Raw genomic sequence first — 23,833 nt, 5'->3', positions numbered from 1 at the left:
ACTGGTTCAATAAGGGGTGCAGAAGCATGTGCTCTACATTGTAGAGATTGAATTGAATATTTGGCTGGTAGCTGCTGCTGCACAGGTCACTGGTTTGACTGCCAGGCAGCACAGACTGTGCCTGGGATGGAGTTCTGGCTTCACACTCCATTCATGCGTGGATGCTGAACAGAAGAAATCAAGGATAGGCAGCTGATCAGATCCCCTTAGCAAGCAGGGACTGAGCAGGAATACTGAAGGCATCCAGCTTGATTTTACAAATTATTATAGTAGTTTTCTTTCAGCATAAAACCTTAACAACATCTTTTTCACCACGGCTGCCAATCTCTCCAGCAAGATTGACAAAGGCTGAAATTCTGACCTTCAAATATAGAGACAAATTTGCTGAACATGATCCTGCTAAAGGGAACTCTCAGGTAACTCAGCACTAATTTCAGTCTATTTGATTGACTGTCTACTGCTTTATACCTTACAATAATAAACCTGTGCCATGAAAAACACAATACCTCAGATCTTAAGAACACATTATCTCAAAAATATTTCCATAATTTTGGAAAAATTCAATATTTCTAAGAATAGTAACCATACAGTCCATATAAACAAATACACAGGAGAGGAAGGCACAAAAGAGGATTGCTTCTGATTCCCCTGCAAAAGCTATTCAAGGAGGAGGAAAAAGGTGATCCAGTTCATTCCTTCTTTATGCAAAAGTGATGAATAAAGGACTTTGCTTGTATTCATGAAGTTCAGTAAAATTATATCAAGCATCATGTCCAAAAAACCACATATTTTAAAACTACAACTCCCAGGAGCAATAATCAGGTAGTTCAAACCATAGTTTTTTAATAAATAATTTTTTTTATGTCCCTCTCAAAAAGAGAAAGAGAGTTTGTTTTATTTGTTAATTACACTTCTCTACACAAAGTAACCCTTGTGTCTTCCTATTAGGTTCATTCCTATCTTCAAGCACCAGTGAACTCTGCCATTCTTTGGGAACAAAAGCACCTCCAGTTCCAGCTTTCATTGGTGGTTTCTTTTTTCACTGGACAAAAGCCAGACTCAAACTGTTGGAGGGGGTGTTAGCAGACACACACAAGCCACTATTTATTTCCAGTCCTCATACAAGACACCTGATACAAGCTAAGATGAAGAGAAATGCAAGGAATCAGTGTATAAGCATGGGAACTTGCAAGAGAGAAAGTTGGAGGCAAGACAGAAAAGCAAGGGGGAGGGTGAAAACACATCATTTTGGTTTTCAGCTCAGAGGTTCCTCTCATTTTTTCCCAGGTGAATGTGCTGTTGCTGCTACACAGAGACCTGGGCAGCTCAGGTGTTCTGTGCTTAAATAGCTGATTTTTAACTAACTAATTCCAGGAAAAGGACCTTCAATCAGGAGAGCTGGTCGCTGTGGTGAGCAAGTATTTCTCATTCTTAACTTTCCTTTAGTAAAGCAGTGAGGTTTTGTTCACAAATGCCTTACAAGCCTAGTTATACAAAAAAACATGTGATAGATGCATAGAGATTAGCTAGCAAATGTTTGTTCTGGCAGGGAATTGAAGCAACCTATGTGGTGTTGGCTGTCCTCTTTTTACCTGAAACAATTAAATAACATTGGAATATGCAGCATCAAAAATATGGAATATTAAATTTTAACTGCCTCCAGTTGCAGTTCCAAATCCTTCTTAATTTTCAATAGAAAATCAATTATTAAGCTTCAGATGATTTTACCTGTGATTTAAAGAGATTAACACTTTGATTGTTTTTTTATTAATACATCATGAAAGACTACTTCTTACCACAAAATTACAATTTATTTTTTCCTAGTTTTTGCATATTTTAATGTAAAAGTTTTTCTCCAGCCACCTCAATAGAATGAATTTCTCTAATTGAGATTGTCAGTTATTAGAAATGGAATGTTAATTTTTTCACAAGAAATTTAACTGCTAACAGTGATTCTGTGATGTGAAGAGAGCCATTAAAGCAGTACTTTTCATGCCTCTTGGTCTTAAAATATATGAAGCATTTTCTTTTGTCATTGCTCAGGGCTGCAATTCCATACTAACATCAGTTTGAAATGCAAGTTAGAGATTTTCTTTATAAGTACAGGCACAAATGTCTGGGGTGATTTTTTTTTTCTTTTTTGCAAAGCAGGGGTAGAGAGTCATTGTTATTATTATTCATTTGGTTTGGGGGTTTTTTATTCAAGTCAAAGTAATTTCTCAGTGGGGCATTCTGGTAGCTCCTAAAGCTCAACCTCTGAAAAGTGGAATCTCCAGTAAGATGACTGAGAAGTATCCTGACCCACATGCATTCCATTTTTTAACTCAGTTGAAACCATCTGATATCCACCTGAGTATCAGATCTTTAATGCCTAGAAGTGATTGTACTGAAGAAAGTAAACTTATCAATTAAAAACAATTTGGCTTTGTAATGCTTTTTCTCAACTCTTGTTTTTGTTCTCTGACTTTTATCAAGGTAAGAAGTTACTGAATTTCTTATAATGATCTTGATCAGGAAGAGAATACTCAACCAGCCAGAAACACAGATTAATTGTTTTATTCAGAAGGAGCTGAGCCAAATTTCAGTGTAAAATATGAAAAAAAGAATGGGAATTTTTTTAAGTGGAGACTTAAAAAATTACCGCAATTTCAAAATTTTGGAAGGATTTGACAATTTAAAGAGTATTGTACTTGTGGCAAATTCTTGCCAATCTTCCTTCTTAATTAAGAAGGATATTATGAGACATCTTTTGACAAAAAAGCTCCAATCTAAAAAGAAATAAAAATCCCTTGCTGTTACATATCACTGAAATGAAAAAACCTGGAGCAGTGTCTTGAAATTGCTGTGATCCATTATTACAACACTGTACTAGTTCATGAGAATCACATGAGAACAGTACCCTGCAGCCTCATTTTGCTGCTGAAAGTAGCATTGCAGAGCAAAATTAAGCACTTCCAGTTTGCATTTTCCTCACAAAGGCAAGCATTTCTAGAAAAAAACCAGAACTGTCTCTGAAGTACAGATTGTTAGGATGCCACTAACATATTGATCTACACTGCACCAAGTGATAAATCCATGTGACTAAAGCTGTTTTTTGTTTCCCAGTTTCCTTGCACTGGAAGGGAAATAATGCTCCATTCTACACTGGCCTTGTCCCTCCTGCTAATTGCAGTCACTTCCAACCTTGCCATGGCAATTAAAAAGGAAAAACGAGCGCCTCAGACCCTGTCAAGAGGTATTGTATGTTCACTGAATGTAGTTACCTCCTCACCTCACCATATAGACCAGCAAATATGTTTATTTTGAATGTGCATTTATAGAATCTGTATATATACATTCCATAAATGTACAAATATATTTATTTATAAAACCTACATAGAATGCACATATACACTTACTGAGGTGTGTTTTCTTTAGTGTGAAGTGATGCTCTAATTAATATATGTTCTCATTCCAGATCATTTGAATCCATCAGTTTATTAAGCATATGACTGAGAGTGTCATATAACCTGAATATTTTATATATCTCATAGTAATCTAACAGAAGCAAATAACCTAAACTGAGTCTCTTAAATCAAGATGTAGGACTATCAGTGAAAAAATATTCTTTGACAGACCATTTGAAATATATGTTCTTATTGTAACCTACCACAACATCAGTTCCTATGGAACAAATTTTCTACAGACTTATTTTTGTACACAGAACAGTTTGAACCATTGGTGAGGTTTCCTGCATGACTCTTTTTTTTTTTTGCTTTTCATCAGATATCCACTGCAAAGCATGACTGTCTGTAATTCACTTCCCCATGGTGCATAATTTTCAATCTGAATGTTAAATAAAGACTCTGTTTTAATTTATTTATATCTAATCAATCCTTAGAAATCCAAGCAGAAAAATAGCTTAGCAAGCTCTTTTTCCCTTCCCCATCTTTCTCCTCCTTTTGGAACTATTCAACAACAACAAAAAAATCTTCATCTCTCTTCCTAACCTCTTTTGCAGGCCATGTTATGCCTGCAGATCCCATAGGATCTGAGTTTTCCCTATTCTGGCAAATTTGCACATCTCTCAGGCATTCCATCTGAGCCTAATTGCTCAGAGATCATTTAACAAAATCATGCACCACCTGGACTAGCCTAAGAGAAATTTCAAAACACTTTTTGCAAGCAGTGTCCCTGGGGAAAGTTTATTATCAGTCTGGGATATGTTGCTTAGTTTGCCTGGATCAGGATTTATTTTTTCCCAGTAAGCCTAAATGAACAAAAAGATAACAAAATCTTTTGCATTATGTCAGATTTGGAAAAAAACAAACCAAACCAAACCAAAACAGGAAAAACCAGCAAACAAATTACAAAGTAGTTACAGAAAACAGATCTAACTTTTCTATTTCAGGTCTATTGGGATGCCTTGAGCACTTTCCCTGTAATTTTCACAGTCCAAGGGAAAATGCTTGAACATGCTGCAAAATGCCCCCAGATTGCTGACTCCAGTGTGCAGTTCCCTGCATCAGGAGCTGCCAGCAGCCAGGATTGGGAAGGCACTGGTCAGCATGCCAGAGTGCCACCATCACCCAGACAGACCTGTGCACTGAAACAGGACATGGTCTAGAAGCACCACGAGCAATTGTCCTGTGAGAAATCCAACAGCAAATCTGGGCTGGGCAAAGCACTGTCCAGACAGCACAGAGGAAACAGAGCTTTGACCTGGTCCTGGTCCAGAAACTGTTCTACAATTCCCATGAGGATTGTAGAACAATTGTCATGAATGGAGCCACACTGCCTGGGATACAGGGATCTACTATGCAAGGGCTGGCATCCTTGGGAGATGAAGGCATAAAACCAAGTGGTCAATTTGGTTTTTGAGATCTGCATATCCCCAGCTATGGATGAGCTATGAGGATTTTGTTTCAGTGGAGATTTTATTTAACAACTATTCCTTTACTGAATTCTTGATTAAATTAAGGGCTTGCAACTTCAGGCATTAAAGTTACTTTGGAGTTAAGTGTATATTCCAAGACTGTTCTAATGATATTCATATTAAAGCTGATCTTATTTGAGCTGTCATATTTTATTTTTCTCTTGTTATACACCAGCTTCTCTTTAAGTCCCAGGATCTACATGAAATACTGGGCAGACAATATGAAGATAGAAAGGACTAGGGTGCTGATTTAGGGACTTCTGAGCATTTAGAAAGATAACCTAAAGTCTGTCAAAGGACTTGAAGTGCATGAAGACATGCAACCAGATGATATTTTTTGGGGGGTTGGGTTGTTTGGTTGAGGTTTTTTAACCTTCTAGTGTGTCTGTCAGGAGATGTGAAATTAACATATCCACAATGTTAGAGAACTGTCAACTAAAAACCCCAAATCTTATTTACATACAAAAGTTAATACACAAAAACAAAAAATAAAAAAGAGAAAGAAAGGTATTTGTTATGAGTTACTTGCCTGGCCAGCAGCTAGACCTTTTGTTTTGTTTCTAGGGTGGGGAGATGAAATTACATGGGTACAAACTTATGAAGAAGGACTTTATCAAGCAAAGAAAAGGTAAGAGATTAAAAAGCAGCATGAAGACAAAGTTGTTACTTGGTCTTGCCAGAACACACAATAATGAGACAGCAAGGAAACACCATGAGAGCTGACCTGCAGACCACCCAGTTAAATAAAGCAGACTCTGTCTAAAAAACAAAAGGACTTCTAGGACTCATGACTCTGAAGCAACATCATGGGCCATTAATGTAATGCTGTCATTTGTTTGCCACAAAAGAGATATTGTCATTTAAATTATCAATCATAAATAGATACCATAATTTTTTTAACTACATCTATTGGGTTTTAATATTATGTACTTCTGATTACTTCCTTGAAATCTGTTACATTTACTCTTGCATGGTGATCTACTGCCTTTGATGTTTCCCCCAATACATTCGTAGTTGGAATAGGTTCATGATATATTTTCTCACCATCTTGATAGAAGTTTTAACCTGTCTTCTCTGAGACTCAGCTGCAAATATATTTGAGAATTCATAACAATACTTATTTAAATAATACAGTTCATTGTAGATCATAATCATGTAGCATGAGCTATTGCTCAATTGAAGGCAAACGATTTGTAAAACAAAAGACAATTAATTTCATGTACCCTGTGTGAAAATGGTTAGAAATTAACAACTCCTGATATTGAAAGTAGACCCAGCATTAATAACCAACCTGCTGAACAGTAAATATAGTTTAAAAAATATGGGAGGAAATGCATATAATTTGTTTATGTTTTGACATCCAAAATATAAAATTTTAACACTTTATCAAACTATTTACAGAAGATAAGTAATATGCTATATATCTGTTCAAAAAACCTTAAAACACAAGAAAATTTTCATGGAAAGTATTTGATGATAAACCCAATCTTATAAAATCTATTTTATTCTAATTCATGTACATAATTTTTATTTTCTTAACCCTGGAGAAATTCACTCCTAAGCAACACTAAATACCTATTTAATCTGATTATTTACTACCTGGAAATGAAATTATGGTGGATCTGTTATTTCTTACTATAGACAGAATTTAGACATTTAGACATAGAAACTCTGTTTCTCTATTTCTTTATTTTATTAAGTGCTTATGCTCTTTTCCCTTGCTCAGAAATTTCTATAATATTTTACAGAATGCTTATATGGTTTTACTGTGGGTTAACATAAGATTAAATGCAATTTGCCTTTTTCAGTCAGCTAGTAAAATCATCCCTCTGAATACATGTCAAATGACCTAACTATATCTTTTATTATTATTAATAAAGTAACAAGCCGCTGATGGTAATTCATCATTTGGAAGACTGTCAATACTGCCAAGGTAATTTTGATTTTTTGTGTGTTAAAATCTTGTGAATATTTTTATAAGAAACTGAACCTATCCATATATTTACATTGCACTTACTGAAAATTATTCAGAAAATGAAATTACTGTTATTTACAGAAACTCCATTAGGAAACTATGCAATAATGAACATGAAACATTCTTACTGCTGCCCAAATGCAGCACTCAGTTTAAATTAAGAAGCACAGATTGGCTACTGACTCATTGAACAGATTTAATATTGTTTAGCTCTCCTGAAATGGTAACTAAAGAAGGAAGCAAGGACAGGGCTGCTGAAATTGATCTAACAAGAATTTTCTGAGAATAATGCACTTTTGTCAAGCCAAGACATGGTGTCCATTGAGACAACAGGCTTCATAAATAACAGAAGAGAGCTTCCATTTTCATAGCCGAGGTTGCAGTGCCACAGGCCAAAAAGCCCCCAAAAGCAGAGATAGAGGCCTGAAGTGCCTCCTCAGGAATGTGAATCCGCAGAGACAGGAACAATGCGGCCCAGTCTCTGGCCAGTGTGGTGCCCAAGCACAGATGGAAAGGCAGCGTTTGAGATGGATTTCAAAGTGATCCTGTCTTTTCTAGCACTGAAGAAAGCTTTCGCAGAAAATGAAGAAATACAGGAAATGGCCCAAAATAACTTCATTATGCTGAATCTCATGGTATGAAGGGTTTGGGGCGATTTGACTGGTATCGTTTCATGGTCTGTGTTTTCTCTTTCTTTGCCTTGTTTTACATGTCATTTTAGATAATTTATCTGACATTTTAGTTATTTAAGTAGAGGCAATTGTGCATGTGTATTCACACATGAGTAGTACCTATCTGGTTTTGTCTTCTGGTATACAAGGTTATTCACAGGTGGTACTTTTCAGCAAAATTTACAGAAACATTTTAACAGCTAGCCTTAATTTTTATACCAGCATGAAACTACAGACAAAAACCTGTCACCTGATGGACAGTACGTGCCTCGAATCATGTTTGTAGGTATGTAAAATATTTATGTATCATTGAAGTTGTTATATCTGAATTATGCCACTGTTGTCCTGTGGGGACATCAAAGTGATTCATTTTGCCAAAAGAAAATCTCTCTGCCTCTGTTGTATACTTTGACTCTTGTAAACTTCCTCAGATTACAGATATATCCTGGAGGGTACTAATTTGGGCTTGAGAGCAGGACATTTAAAACTCTGTTATTATCTGAGCTTTTGCTCTCCATGCTTCTTTCTAGAGCTGTTACAAGACAAAGTTTAATGAAAAAAGTCAAATATCTGACTGAATGTAGATGGCTATAAAGTGGGCATTACCACAGAATAAATCAATAGTCAGTGGCATTTAAGGATTTATCCCATTTTAAAGCTGACTTCTGGAATGTACCAAATTAATTATGCCCCAGATTGCCTGTTCCTTCTCAGTCGCTGTACAGGGAGCCTGGAGTGACTCCGTGATGGCATTCAGAGTTCAGCCCACACTCAGACAAAGAGCAGGGTAGTTTCAGCAACCAGTAAATTAATAATAAACTTGGAAGGGTAACTGAGAGAAGAGATGTTCACAACAACTTATTCCCACTCTGGGAACATTAGGAATCAGAAGATTTTCATTCTGAAGGCTCTAGGTAAGTCATGCTATCTATTGCCATAGATAGGCATGACCCCCACTATGGGTGCATTCAATCAGATTAACCTCCTCTGTTGTAAACTCAGAACCTGCAAAACAGGATGTTTTTCTTTAAATATGAATGTGTAACCTAGCACTTAAAAATAGCTGTGTACTATGAAAATGAGCATTAGCTTTTGTTCAGGATTTCCCCAAGTAAAGAGCGGTTGTTTGGAGCAGAGCGTAACGGCCTCGTAATTGCTACACCGATGAAATCCCAAACAGGGCTGCCAAAGTAATGCCACACCATCACCCTCAGCTGCTGTGGGAATGGAAGGCAGTGTTTAACCCAAACCCTTTTTCAGACCCATCTCTCACAGTAAGAGCTGATATCACAGGAAGATACTCCAACCGGCTGTACACGTACGAGCCGCAGGACATGATGTTCCGTAAGTGCCCCTTTGCCCTTTGTATTTCATGTTGTAAGCAGCCAGATTGCCCCATCCTGATCACTTCTGCTTGAGAATCCATTAGGATCTTAAAGAATAAATTCCGTGTGAGAGCATTTGCAATAAATTATAATGGTCTAACCTGTTCTAGCAAAACAAACACACGCATTGTCCCGTTGAATTTATTGGGACTATTCAAGTAAGAAAAATTGAAAGATCATGGGTGAGAACCTTCAGGATCAAGATCTGAGCAGTTTTATGGAGAATGGTGAAAGTCACTCAAAAAGTATCTGCCTGTACAATGTAAATAGCCTGTGGTGGGAGGGAACCAGCAAAGAAATGCAGGTGGTTGTGTTTGTACCCCTAAGAGCCATATATCAGAAAGGAATGTGATTTTTCAGGTTGAGCCAGTTCTTACTCTATGCCATCTATTTGACACCAATGCAGTATCTCACCACAAATACACACTTCACATCTGATTACCAGCTTGCTGTTGAGAAATGGGGAGTTGAAAGGATTCTTGTCAAATCCCTTAAGTTAAACATTTTGATTAATGAAATTTTTTACTTTCTGTCTTAGTATCAATCTCTAAAATAAAATGTGTGACCATAAATCAATTTCATTGTGAATAATTTACTAAATCCAACTAGGTGGAGCTTTTTAATTGTACAAATATACTTCTAATACATTTTCACAGTTCTTATTTATTTTCTTTCAGTAATAGAGAACATGAAGAAAGCACTACGCCTCATTCAGACAGAACTGTAACCAGTAACAGTGAAATGAGCAGAACCTCCACGAGGTGAAGCTGCACCTCTCTGTCTCTACTTACAAGCCGAACTTTTACCAAGCAGATTTGGTATATCAGATTTCATAAGAAATGTTTATGTGCAACTTGGAGAACAAAAATAGAATGACTAAAGCACCCATTTGGAAAACGTGAGGAGAAATATTAAACACTTTGCAATTAATTATCTAAATAACTGAAAATTATGTTTTTAAGTGCAGCAAATTCAAGCTGTATTTTAGCAATCGAATTATGACTCAGTTAGGTGAGCTATGACTTCTGAAGAGGAGTTGTAAACAATCTTTTTGACGTCTATTTGCAATTTATTACATGAGTTGATATCTGCATCTTGCCTCCCCATTTTAACTTTTATTGCAAGAAGCTTATTAATTGTTAGTGTACCCCTGCTTTATACAGTCATTTTTCATTGAAGGAAAGGAAACTTTGCTGTCAAATTAGACTGGAAAGCTCATACTACAAATTTTGGAATAGTTTACATAGGGGAAAAAAAACCAAAACAAACCCACAAAAACAAACAAATAAATAAACAAATAAACAAAACCACCCCACAACAACAGTGTTCTGGGCTTATCTTTCCTTTGTATAATCCTTTAATTTTTGTTGTGGTAGCTGAAAATGGAAGAGACTGAGCACGCAGTCTCAGTGAGGTGATAATAATCAAAAGGCAGCTACGTGTTTTGCTGCAATAAAGATACAATGAAGCAAGAGAGATGGAAGGAGATACACCCAGAAATCCAAACCTGAGGCTAAGTGATGTTTGTAAATTCTGGCATGAGAAAAATGAGGAGGTCTATCCTAGCTCTTGGCATTTAAATGTCATTTCAATCATGGGAAGCTCAGCCCAGGCCATTCCCTCTTTTTCTGCAGCATTCCACCGTAAAGTTGGCAGCTTACTGAGGGAATCTGGACATACAAAATCTTGGCAAAATTTTCACAGGATTACTGTATGCAAGGGTGGACACCTGTTTTGAGTTAAAAGCTAAAGTCAGCTGAAATGGTTTACTATCCCAGCAATGTGGGGGTTTGTTAGAGCAAAACAGTCAGCAATTCACCTGCAGCAGGAGCATGTATGTTATGTTACATGTAAAGCACTTGTGTCATTTTTTGGTGCCATCTGGGTTTGCTTGATGCTGCCTCTGTACATATGATGAAAGAAAGATGTCTGCAGGAAAGCTTTGCTAATTCACAATACCTAGTATTAATATGTCATGAGTGAGTTATACGGCACATATCCACGTGTTCATAACTATGTAAAATTTGAATATAAGCCTATATTCCAACAGAGGGGAGACAAATGGCCTCTACATGAAGGAAAAAAGAATATTTTATAAGTAATTAGAAATGTATTGTCTTTACAATCAGCATGATCTTTTTAACCTATGGGGAAAATGCTAGAAGTAAAATTAAACTGCAAATCTCATTCCTTTAATTTGTGCTGAGCTCTACTCATTTATATCTTTATCTGCTCCAGATTTGGCAAGATTTCCCTGTCTGTGGTCATACCCTCTTTTGAGCACGCCGGAGATATTCTGGAGAAAGGACTGCAAACTAGCTACCAGAGGGTAGCCACAGCAGCCATTCACCTTCCTTTTCTCCAGGCTACACAACCTCTGCCACTCCTCCAGGAGCTTTGTGTTCCAGACCCTCCACCAGCTCCATTGCCCTTCCCTGGATGCGCTCCTGCCTTATTGGCCTTGCCCCAACCCTTACCCATAAACATCAACCCTGCCATCACCATCACGAAGCTCTAGGTTGTGACAAATCCCTAACATATGGGGCCACTCCACTGCCTCCCCTTCCTTGCCTGTCCCTTTGGAAGAGTTTACAGCCATCCAGTGCAGCACTCCAGTTGTGCCAGCCAGCCCACCAGGTTTCCATGATGGCAACCTACACCTGCTTTCCTGATTCCCCGTGGCTTCCAGCTCCTTCTGTTTGTTGCCCATGCTGTGTGCATTGTGCAGATGTGCTTCAGCTGGGCTATTGATCCTGCCAGCATTTTGAGGGGAGAAGCCCTAATTCCTACATGCCCATTCCCAAGCACTCTGTGGTTTCTAATATCAATAACCCTTGTGTTTCTTCTGCCACATGGCTCTATCCCCTACCTCCACTGAGAGAACAGACCAAAGGACCTCACCAGCACACTGTCCCTCAAACATTTGTGTGACACTACCAGACTTAACTCCAGGGAGCTGCTTTTACCCCCTTCCCTCTTCAAATCCAGTTTAAAGTTCTTTATTCCTTTAGTGGATCCATCCATAAGCAAAGAGGTGGCTGTCAAGAATGCACAAAGTTAGAATCCCAAAAGATTTGTGATATAGGACTGCTTGATCTGGCTTCACCTCAGGAAAGCTTAACTTCATAATCTCACCTCAGTGCTGTAAAAGGAAATAAATGATAGAATTACCACTTACTGAAATCATGGAAGAAACAAGTAATTCAAACCTTAGACCAGGAAGGCTACTGTTGTTCTACTCTTTTTTGGCATTTGATGTTGAGCCTGCAGACAGGAAACAAAGTATGTAAATTAAACAAAATACATAACTAAATCTTCAGAACAATGCAATGATCACTGACTCAATTGTCAGACAAAAGCTAGCCTTTAGATTTACACTGCAGTGAATGTTATTTTAACATTTGAAGCAAATCCAGATTCATTTCCAAAAGGATTATTGATAATGATTGCATCTGTAACCTTGAACAGCATTTGCTGCTTTGGAAGTTTGCAACAGTTTTAACAACCACTCATTCAAGCAGAGAGTAGCCAATTTCTAGAGATGCCACAGGCACATGAATTATGCCATGTCAGATGAAATCTCTTTGCAAAGTCAGTAAAGAGGATTTCACCCTCTTCTTTCCATTCTCAAATCCCTGTTAGTCCCAGCCACAGCCTTCAGAAATGGGACTACATCTTTGAGATTCTTAAAGACTCAGATCAAGTCCTTTTGGTGGAGCTAGATGTTCAGGTAAAAGACACCCTGCATGCACATATTTTTTATTCGCAGCTTAGTTCAACACTTATCCCTAATTTTAGAGCTGTTGCTACATTTCTGCCTTCTCTTTGAAGACTTTTTTGCCAGGTAATATTTCTGCTGATGGAACAGAAACTCATATCTCAGATTAAGGTCTCATTGTTCTGAGATAAGAGACTAAACCTGTAACCTGTTCAATTGATTCTTTCCCCTCGTTTCCTCTGAAATGAATGGCATGGTAGTCTGCTCCCTCTTTGATTCCTTGCTTCTCTGTTTGCACACCATACAAATTTGCTCACTATATTAGTGGGCAGATTTTTGTTTTCACTCCTTGCTTTCAACTTTCTTAAGAAAAGAGTTGGAAACTGTTCCTTTTGTTCCTTGTTTATCTGGAATTAAACCAAAGAGGTTAGAGTTGAAGGAAGAGAATAAAAGACTGAAAATGTGAATGTGAGAGCAGAAGTTGTTTTACATAGAATAAATTCATTCACAGTAAAAGGACCAATAGATGAGAAAGCCTATCTGCGTAGACTGTGTACAGAATTCATAACCTGTATTCTCTATGTTTAGGTGTTAACATTCACATGGGCACAATGTGGTATTACCGGTAGAAATCCATGTTTTATACAAAAAGATTTCTCTGAGTTTTGCCCTTGGTATGATGACAGAATATTCTGGGAAGAAAAAATTACTGCCACCTGCTCACATATCCGTCTCTGCTTTACTGTCTGGGCATATCTGGTGTAATCAGACCAAGAGTAGACAAACAAACGTGGCCTTAACGTCAGTGAGGTGAGGCTCAGGAATCTGAGAAGTGACAGAACAGGATCCTCCCCTGTGTATCCGTCTCAGCACAGAAAGGCGTTCCCTTTTCCAGGCAGATGGCTGATCCATTGGTCTGTGGAGCTAAAATATTTTCCCATGTGCAAATATTTGCACCTGACCAGAACAAAAGAAAAGGCACCATACCTTTGTGTACCTTGGAGGTGAGAGACTGTGGGACACCTCAGCACTTAAAATGCAAAAGTAGCTTGATCTTGCAGAATAAGGCTGATAAAATTAGGCTTGTTTCGTGTACTACACCTATTCTTGCCAAAGGCTGACACAGAGAAATTTCCAAATGCTGAGGTGTCCTCCACAGGATCAACCAAGTCACTGACCGCTTCCTTTTGTTTGTTCCTTTTTTCAAATAGATGTAGAGATCTACAGTTCAAGTCAGAAGGAAATGAATAGTCCCCATGGCAATCAAAAAGTCCAAAACCACTGAATAGAAGGGAAAGAATATTTATTTTTTCACCAGAAAATCTACAGAATTTACAGTCTATTAATTCTTTTTCCTTTCTCCTCAAGACGTCTGTGCAATTCACCACTTCCATCTTTGGTTGCTACCATGTATTGTAAATAACTGATCCCCTCATCACTAAAAGTGCATCTATTTCAGCAGACTGTTTTCTTTTATGAGGTATCAGATATTTGCTGATCCCTTTAGAATCAGAGAAGACACACAATAACTACTGCTTCCCCTCTTTTTGTGTAAAGAAAAAAACCCAAATAAACAGAGTCATCTTTTAGTTCACACTGCCATATCAAGAACTGCATTTTGAAATTTCCCAATAATGCCAACTCCAGCAGACATTCATGAAGTCACCCTTTGTACACCTCTAAGTCTGACCTGTGAGAAAGAGAAAAGATACCACGCACAATAACTTTTCAAGTTTATAAGACTCAAAAGACAACACTCCACATGGAGTGTGCTGGTGCTTAGGCTGTGTTATTGTTTTAGGAATGAGCCTAAAATGGCTCCAAAAAGATCTACTGTGTCTTCTGTTACCTTTCTGAGGTATCACTGGTTACTCCTTAGCACACCCTGGCTGCATGTCCCCAGGTGATTGTTTGTAAAGGGCTGGCACACAGGAACCCACCCTGCTATTTAGCACTCAGCCAGCTGCAGAGAGACAAGTGCACGGATGTATAAAAACCACCAGCCTCATTGCTTAGGTTCACATGCAGGGAAGAGAGCAGTGACTGCCAGGAGGAGAAGCTACACCCCATGGTGAGGAATATTGCATAGGATGGAGAGAAAAGCCCAGGAGTCCCTTGCTGTGCTAAGGGATTTTTTTGCTTCAAGGCTACAAGTAGCTGGGGCTGTGATTTTACTCAGCTCTTGAGCATTTTTATAAAAGCATAAGAGCAGCAGAAGAGCAGGTATCTTCCAGACCTCCACTGCTTCACTTGGGAGACAACTCCACAACCAATATATCAAATTATTATGTTATTCTCAATATCATTTGTATTCTCAAACATTTTTATATATACATTCCTACTGAGGAGCGTTCTTGCTCTAATTGAAAAAATATTCCCTCATGGCCTCACTGGCTTAGTTCTCAGTAATTCGTATACTCTCAACTTTGACAATTAAAAACAAATTCCAAATTCCATAATGAATTCCCAAAAAGGAATTCAATGATGCAAAGCAGAAGTTGCCCTGGACCTGGAGATTAAATTTTTCCTTCCTTGGAAAAACGCCCTTTCTTATTTACTGACCAAACAAATTACTACAGAGGGAGTCATAGTCCAGTAAAAATGTATTATGGGCTGTCCTGCATTCTTGGGCTCAAGATATGAGATGCGGAACAACTCTGTTAAAGAGAAATAAACCTTTAGCATTTGTTTGGTAGTTGTTTATAAAAGCCAAGGAACAGCTCTGTGGATATCTCACAGAGAACTTTAAATGAATAAGCATTATTTCACAGGCTATTTCTAGAAGGCAACGGTGCAAATGTGAACCTACCTGAAGTGTTTATGTGGCAGCCACTTTACTCACACCATCAAGAATGACCGCTGGGGATGCCTTCAGGCTGCCTTTCCTGACCAAGTGTGCTGGCTGCACAGATGGTGAGCTGAGCTGTGCAGCCCTAGGTGCAGCCACAGGGCATCTCTGGAGCACCAAGCACCAAACACCTTGAGCACCAGGCAAAGCTGTGTCCACAGGCAGCTGTGCTGCCTCGAGGTGTCCTGCCATATGGAGGCAGCATTAAAGAGACTGACAGATCCTGTGGTTATTTACCCTGAAGCGAGTTGCAGGAGCTAAGGATGTTTAGCTTTCCATGTTTTTATAGAGAAGGAACTAAAACACAAGCAGGTTAAGATCACACAAAAAGCATGTAGCAGCTCAAGGAACTGAGGGTGCCTTGAGCTAGCTAATATTAATGGAAAAAAGCACCAGCTAATTAGCACTGCCTCTTTCTGACTGTGGAATCTGTTCCATCAGTCATTTCAATTCCTTAAATTTTGGGAGAAAAGGCATTGTGCTAAGATAAATGAAAGAGAGCATCCACAATTTTGTAACCAACACATAAACCACAAAACCTTTCCTTCCTGCACTGAAGCAAATCAAAGGATACGTGTCCTTTGAGAGGATGACTCACCAAGAAAGCCAAAGAAAAGTCTTCCTGCTATATAGTTTCATAACATGGTCTACTGAGCCATAAACCTAGAAGAAACAATGTCTTTGAGAAAGAGTGAATTCCCTAAATACTTTTGGTAAACATAATTCCACAGTTCTATCTACAGTGCTAGAGGTTTTTCTAGTAGCTACCTTGTCTCCAGGTAAAGCTGAAATTCATTTAAAGAAGAAACTGTGGTTCCAAGTCTGACAACAGCAAGCATTTCCAGTGCCTGTAAATACTTTGGCATTTCACTAGATGTATATTTTAGTCATGTAGGCTCAATATGTTTGTGGCAGTATGCTGATAAATCATGGAAATATTCAAATTACATAGGGACTATAGGGGCAAGTTGCCAAAAACATGTCAGGCTCATAGCCACATTTTGAAACAGCAAAGTTGAAAAACAAGCAAAATCTCCCATAAATGTAATTATAATAATTTTAAACAGTGCAGAGAAAAATAAAAATCTCATATATTTTATATATTATGTATTTGTATACACAATTTGTGAAGGTATTGGCTATGCTTGCTAAATCAGGAATAAAAAATATACTTCTAGAAGTATTTCACTTATGAAACTATAGATTGCTTTGCATGCTGATACAGGGGTGGTGGGGGGACAGGTGGCAGGATCATTCCCATGCCCTTTATGGGTAACCAACACAACTGGGTGCCTCTCTATACTGCCTGTCCACAGACACACATGGCACGGGGAACAAATGGGAGGAATGAGAAATCTGCATGCAGTTGGTGGATTTACTGGGACTCTAATGGAAGTGTTCAAGGCCAGCTTGGATGGGGCCCTGGGCAGCCTGGTCCAGTGGAAGGTGTCCCTGACCGTGGAAGGGGGTTTGGAAATAGATAATCTTTAAGGTCCCTCTCAACCCAAACAATTCTCTGATTCCATGGAGTGAGGACAGAACTCAGTCCCAAGAGCAGCACATATTGCTAACATGAACACATTTTCCCTTTTTGGCCATTATGCCCCTCTCATGGTACTTGGGGTGAGTGATTACTGCACAAGTGAAATGCACTGCTCCTACTCAACAATAATGGCTCTGCTTGATGAACGGAAGCAACGGCAGCTATCATCATTGTTCTCCTTGGTTCATTCTGACACATGAGTAAAGACTAATCATAAACCATTGATTTTTATGAACTTATCTCAAATTTAACTAGTAGGTAACTGCTAGTTAGCCTTGTACAAATTAAGGGGAGAAACCTATGTTTCAGGGACAGAGTATCCACTACAGAAATAAAGGCTTGGCACTGTGCCTACCAAATTTGGAGCTAACTTCTCTTTGGAGAAAAATTGCCTCAGAGCAGAGCCTTGGCCTCCAGTGTGCAGCTTGTTATCGAAGTTTCCTTACAGGTTATTTTTTCTTATTTTAGGAGTGTTATTCCAAAATCAGATAAACTGTTAGCATGAAGTGCTTTGGTTTGAACAGATGCCTGAATTCCCTACTGATACCTGAAGGGGAGTGTGCACAATCACTCCCTGTGATTTACCTACACATCAAGTGCTCTCATGCAATGCTAGTATGTATTTGGAATATGTTGTCTCTCCTGTATTGGGTAGTATTTTTAACGACTGATTTTATTAACTATAAGATGGGTATAGAATTACTGTATGAAACATCAACCATATTGCCAGTGTGCTTCTACAGTTACATTGTGAGTAGTTATAATCTCTTGTTATAAAAAGCTTGACATAGAGATATAAAAAGGCTGCCTCCTCCTGGCCTATGTTGGTTCTAATCACTTCTTTATGCACCTCTTCAGGCAACAAAAAACCATCTCTAATTATCCTCAAAGTTACCAAGGCACTTACTGCGTGATCATTACAGAAAATGTTCAAACTCATCTCCTGTATAAGTTAGACTTAGTGAAACCAGAGTAGAACAGTAGATAGAAATTAGCTTGTTTAATAGAGAAAGGACAGCTTTTACACAGTTGAAGTGACAATGCTAGGCAAGAGTAGAATGAAACACAGATTTCTTTGCTAATTTTAGGTGCAAATTGATGAAGTGATAACTTACATAAGCAGCTTATATAAATGTAGCCATTCTACACATTAAACTTGAAAAATGTATTCTCTTTCTATAGCTGTGTTATTTCCTTTTTGTGTTGACAAGACCACTTATACCATATGGACCTAAAATTCATCTTTATGCTTCAACCAATTATTTGGATAGGACAGCAAAAGGGACTATAGGTGGGAATGGTAATTTAGCAAACCTGTGCTACTAAACCATGAGTTAATTTATTGCAAAACTTTGCATACTAAGGAATATAACAGTGATACACTTCTTTGTTTTTAAAATGCGTACATGCATCTCAATTCTCCTGGTCATGTTACCTTGTCAGCACAAAATGTTTCTCCTCTCTTGATTTAAGAGGGAAAACATGAAAGAAAGCAATGTCAAATTAAAGACTGAATTTGGAAGACAGTAGAGAAAGAAAAGATAAGTTATTCACTGAAAAATTCCTCTGTATATCTTAAATTATATTTTCCTGAACTTGAGCCAGAATTAAGCCAAAAATCAAACCCCTGAGGCTGTCATTCTCTAGGGAAAAAGCCTGAGTCAGCTGTCAGTGGCTGCCTGGGGAAGGGAGGGTCAACCCTGACAGGTATTTAAGACAAATAATATAGCATACACTCTTGTCCTACTCAACAGAAGATGGAGTGACACAGTCTTTAAAGAGCAACAGTGCAAAATTTGCCTTTATAGGTTCTTTTCTCCAGGGAAGAAACAAAAAAAAGCATCAAAAAGGAGCTGGTCTGAGCTACTTTAAACTGCCATTTCCCAGCATGGATTTCCTAGGGAAGGAGCTCTGGAATCTGGCCTCCCCATTTACAGGAATTACACATTGCCCCCTCTCTCTCCTATCTCCAAGCCATGCAGCTTCCTTTGTAGGCAGTTTGTGCCTAAGTCCTGGTCCTTCCTGGAAGGAAGAAGGAAAGGGATTATGGGCATGACCAAAGGAAGGCCACATGGATTAACTGTGCTGGTAAATGAATCAAAAAAGTCAAGAATGTAGCTTCTACAGCATGGGGTATAAATAAAGAAACAGTTTTTCAGTGAATTTCTCTCTTAAGGAATTAGAAAATTTCTTTATCATCAGGGCATATAGCCTAAGTAATATTCATTAATCAAAGGAATTTTCACAATCAGAGAAAAACTGTTATAATTAAAATAATTACTTTTAGGTAAAAACTATAGGTATTATAGGGGTTTTTCCACCAAAACAGCTCTTTGTGCTTTTCTTAAATGTAAATTCAATTGCGTAAATAAAATAACCCAGAAACAGGCATGTATCCATGACAGCAAACTTCCAGCTCCTGCATGGAATTTTGATGGTTGCTCAACATTACTTTGTCATTGGTTTATCATATCACAGATTCTATTTATCTTCATTTAGAGATTCCTCTTTCTGAAGCACCTGTGAGAAGAGAAGGGAGCCAAGCCCTTCACAATGCAGATATTCACCATGGACTCTGCTGAGCAGTCGCTCAGGGTTAGTCATGTCACGTCAGGAGTGGCTGCAGCTGTTCCTACAGGGTTTGGTGGGAGGTTTTGTGGGACAGCATCCCTTCCTACACTGCAGGAAGTTCAAACTATAAGTGCCTGTATCACCACCCTGACTCCTCATTTCCTCCCCCAGCACAAAAGTGCATCCAGGCAGGAAGAGCTGCCAGTGACTCCCTCCCTTTTTGGCACAGAAAGCACAGGGCAGCTTTCTTCCTTTTCCTCCACATGATGACTCCTGTGTTTCATTGAGGACCCTGCCAGCCCAGGCTGCTATCTGCTTTCCCCTTGTCTCCAGCATCCACCCAGCTACGCAAACAGGGCAAGGCAGAGCTGAGCTCAGCTGCAGCAGCTACCAGCCTGCACAGCACTGCCACTCCCTCTGCAGAGACACAGCTTAAACTTCATTTCCAGAACACATCTATCCTCCCAGGTTGGTTTGCACAAAGCACTCTGTGTCCCTTCACTCTTTTCCACAGATACAAAACCTTCACTGATTGCACAGCAGGGCCTCAGCCTGAGCAGTGAACTTATTGTGACCAGCCCAGGGATCAAAGGTCTTACTGCACATTTACAACACAAAAAGAGTTGTCAAACAACATGACAAGAATGATCAACCATTCAAGAATCATTCCCTATCAATTTATTAGATAGGATAAGCTGCTTCCTATGCTCCCTCAAGACCAGAATATTACAGGGGCCAAGAAGGCAGAATATTAATCCTCAATAATCAGGTAAGATGGAAACAAATAGCCTGGGTCAGAATGACAGCCATGCCCCAGCATGGGTGTATTTAGGGGCTTTGTTGAACAGGCTACCATGTGAAAAATCTCCCACTAGTGCTCCCAGCACAGCAGCTTAGTGCAGTTGTTTAGCCTCTCATTTCTGAGCTCCTCGCCACAGGAGCACAATTAGAGCCAGCACCGAGGCATTCCTCAGGCTGGGCTGGCAGGGCTGACCTCCTGCCCTCCCCTTCCCCAGAGCAGCAGTGATCTCAGAGAGCACCAACCACGCTGCTGACACCACGCTAGGGGCTGTAATGAGACAGCCTGTCCTTTGTCAAGGGCAGAGTCATCCAACTCGGCAGTGCCCAGTCCCACGCATGGCTTACTGGTTCAGAATAAATTCACACAGAGAGGGGCAGGGTTGTCTGATGACCACAATGGAAAGACCCTCTGATGGACTTGATGTCATTCCTCAGAAAAAAAACTAGAATAGTCCATGAGACTTTTCAATTTTGCAACAGTGAGCAGTGGTCTTAATAGATATCAAATGTTTAAAATGACCACCATGAAAGAAGCTTGTTTCCTGTTCCCAAATATTAATTGAAAAAGAGAACTTCGGCATCACTGCTCTGGCAAGATCCTTTGTCCTTTCTGGAGTCTGCATGTGAATAGAGATAGACGATAGATAGATAGATAGATAGATAGATAGATAGATAGATAGATAGATAGATAGATAGATAGATAGATAGATAGATATTTTTGAAATGTAGATTTGACAGACATGGCATTTTGAAATCTATGGATCAGATTTTAATGATATATAGAGGTTTGCATTTATCAAAACAGCAAACAACAGGTATAAAAGTACACAGGATTCAGGACAGGTCTGAGATTTAGGACAAATTATTTAAGACTAATCAACCTAGAAATAATTGCTTAATACTCAAGGAAGTTATTTGCAACTTAAATTAGCAGCGGCTTGACAAATTGAAACCATCATGGATAAATATAGCATGGGTATATTTATTCCCTGAAACTCTTCTTGAAAACATCAAGTCAGTCAGGAATAAGCAGGCAGCCACTCAGAAGCTGACACGTTTTCTCTCCATCAGTAAAAGTGATTTGAAAGGGATTTGCACTACAAGAATACTCAACAGATTTGCTATTGCTTAGCACAACATACTGCAAATAGAACATGCAGCAGACTTATTATCTGACCTAGGTCATCTCCTGATTAAACATATATAGATTGGAAGAGATTAGTCATTAAACAGAGTAGAAGTACAAGCCAAGCTACTGCTTACACGAAGAAACTATATCCAATTAGGTTTGCAAGTGAGCTAAAGGCAGGAATTAAGAGGAAGGTAGTTCCAGGACACTTCCGCCAGCACATCCTGTTCAGGATGCCTGAACACACACCTGCTACACCCCTGCATTATATTGACTTATATTTCCATATTCTGTGCCACAGGGACAGTATTTCAAAGATTATTAAATATTGACATCACTATATTTGGGAAAAAACTAAGGATTCATTTTAGAAGTTGAGTCAGTAGCAAAAAGTAGTCCCACCATATTGTTTTCAAACCTGGACTTATAATCACAACACATACATCCTCATGCTCCCAGGTCATTCAGGAAGAGGGCTGAGATCTCACTCTAAGCTGGTGCTTCTGTTCAAAGCCAGTCCCCAGGAGCTGGACAGGAACCAGGACACGACTGAGCACTTAGACATGACACACAAGCTGTACCTCAGACAGCTTAACCCTAAAACCATGTCTGGCAGAAGTGAAACTCTTCAAACAGAGCTGGCAAAGGAAAGGCTACCCAGCACCATAGCCAAGCTCACCCAAGAATGCAGGGGAAGTTCTTCAGTGACTGAAAAGGAGTTTAGGAATGAAGGCACTCAGCTAAGCAGTTAACTGATTACCCATAATGGAGAGCCCAGTGCACTTCATCTGTCAAAATGACAGTATGATCACTTCTCTGCCCCAAATAATCCCAGTGGAGCTTGGGCCAACTTTTGCACAATATAATATCAGATAAGCGAAGATTTACCACTCAGAAGGAAAAGCTTTTCCATACATTTGTGGCTATGCTGTGACCTGCCAATTCCTCCACTGCTGTGTGTGCTTACAACAACACTCTGCTCTAGTAGCTCTGGCACAGGGGACTCCATCAACCTCACAAGCACCCTGTGCTCTCACCTCTCCATTTATACAATTTCTCTTTTTATTATAATAGTAACAGTTTGCCAACACAGTTTCACTGACACAGTTCCATAGCTGCATTGATCTATGTGAATAATTTTAGGGCTTTACAGCTGGTTATTTGATTTCATATTTGGAGGTATAAATGGTAGAGCCCCAGTGAAAAACTGGACTCAAAGTGTAGATGTCATAATAAGATGCCCCACAAGAGCTCTGGAATGACCCAAGTTCATATCCAAAACAAACTCATTCAGAATGGTAAAAGCTGTTGTCATTGTGCAGTGCTAAGCTCCTAAACCATGTTTAACAAAGTGTTTCTAATCAAAAAGAACATCAGGGTACTTAGTAGAAAGTCACAAGTCAATTTAGTAATGGTAGGCACAAAATGCAAATCCGGGTTATAGATTCAAGTGTTGAGTCCAATATTGTTCAGATTTCAGTGGCATTTTGCCCTGAAGTTGCAGGTTGAATGAATAGCAATTTCAAAAACTTGAATCTCTAACAATTTTAAAATCCTGCCTATGCTTCAAGAAGGACTTAAATTCTCCATTTCACTCTATAAGGCAAAATTCTGCTATCTGATTTTCTACCAGGAGTGGGAGACTCTATGGAAAATTACAAATTTCATGTGTTATACTACATTTTACCCCACCATCTAATTATGATTAAAATTATTTCATCCTACCAATCTCCCACCAGACTGTTCAACTGGTTAAGTCCTTTCTAAAACAGAGACTTTATAACTGACTCATGCTTTCACTTAGAGAATTATTCACACTGCGGATCTTCACAAGTAGAAACAGCACAGGCAATTCTCTGTGACAGTCTCATTTTGGGAAGTGAAGCCAAAATAATTACTTTTTCTAAATAAATTTTTACTTCAATGAGAAATTTTGCAAAAAAACTTTCTTTTCATATCCAAACAGATTTTTCTTTTTTTTCTTTCTTTCTTTTTTTGCAAATGACAATTTGTCAAAACAAAAATGCAAGTCTTTGATCAAGTGCTTTTTTTTTTAATTACTTTTTTGTTTAAAATGTTTGGTTGACAACAAATAACACTCTGGATCCCAAATCAACCCTTCCAAGAAACTTGCCTAAATCATAGTTTTCATCCGTCTGCAGAAGCCTGAGAAAAGAAGATTTAAAATGAATGAATGAAAAAAGAGTGGTCTGAATCTGACTCCACTGTTATTTTGAAGTTGCATGGTGCAGAACCTATGAATAGGCCCAAGGGCAG

General features: G+C 38.8%; 1 protein-coding gene across 3 annotated transcripts; it reads left to right on the top strand.

Annotated features, from left to right (window-relative positions):
• The first annotated feature begins 1,238 nt into the window (after positions 1–1,238).
• Positions 1,239–11,466, top strand: AGR3 (anterior gradient 3, protein disulphide isomerase family member). 3 transcript variants are annotated; one of them, XM_064704424.1, is made up of 9 exons: positions 1,239–1,287; positions 1,375–1,410; positions 3,106–3,235; positions 5,480–5,543; positions 6,796–6,848; positions 7,449–7,525; positions 7,784–7,847; positions 8,822–8,905; positions 9,624–9,822. In XM_064704424.1, exons 3-9 carry the CDS (start codon positions 3,130–3,132, stop codon positions 9,671–9,673), a joined length of 498 nt encoding a protein of 165 aa, XP_064560494.1. In that variant the 5' UTR covers positions 1,239–1,287; positions 1,375–1,410; positions 3,106–3,129; the 3' UTR covers positions 9,674–9,822. The 3 variants fall into 3 exon arrangements, with proteins under 3 accessions (XP_064560494.1, XP_064560493.1, XP_064560492.1); XM_064704423.1 differs by lacking the exons at positions 1,239–1,287; positions 1,375–1,410 and adding exons at positions 2,339–2,475; positions 11,185–11,466 and having other exon boundaries at positions 9,624–9,707; XM_064704422.1 differs by lacking the exons at positions 1,239–1,287; positions 1,375–1,410 and adding an exon at positions 2,339–2,475.
• The last annotated feature ends 12,367 nt before the right edge of the window (positions 11,467–23,833 follow it).

This window comes from Zonotrichia leucophrys, chromosome 2, assembly GCF_028769735.1.
Source record: "Zonotrichia leucophrys gambelii isolate GWCS_2022_RI chromosome 2, RI_Zleu_2.0, whole genome shotgun sequence".
NCBI classification, from domain to species: domain Eukaryota; kingdom Metazoa; phylum Chordata; class Aves; order Passeriformes; family Passerellidae; genus Zonotrichia; species Zonotrichia leucophrys.
This window is presented reverse-complemented; position numbering and strand designations above follow the sequence as displayed.

Bases quoted from the DNA above. Each gene is read 5' to 3' on its own strand.
- AGR3 (XM_064704423.1), top strand. From the start codon at position 2,431: ATGCTTTTTCTCAACTCTTGTTTTTGTTCTCTGACTTTTATCAAG. The intron at 7,526-7,783 runs GTATGAAGGGTT...TTTTTATACCAG, and splicing joins TCATTATGCTGAATCTCATG to CATGAAACTACAGACAAAAA. The intron at 7,848-8,821 runs GTATGTAAAATA...ACCCTTTTTCAG, and splicing joins GCCTCGAATCATGTTTGTAG to ACCCATCTCTCACAGTAAGA.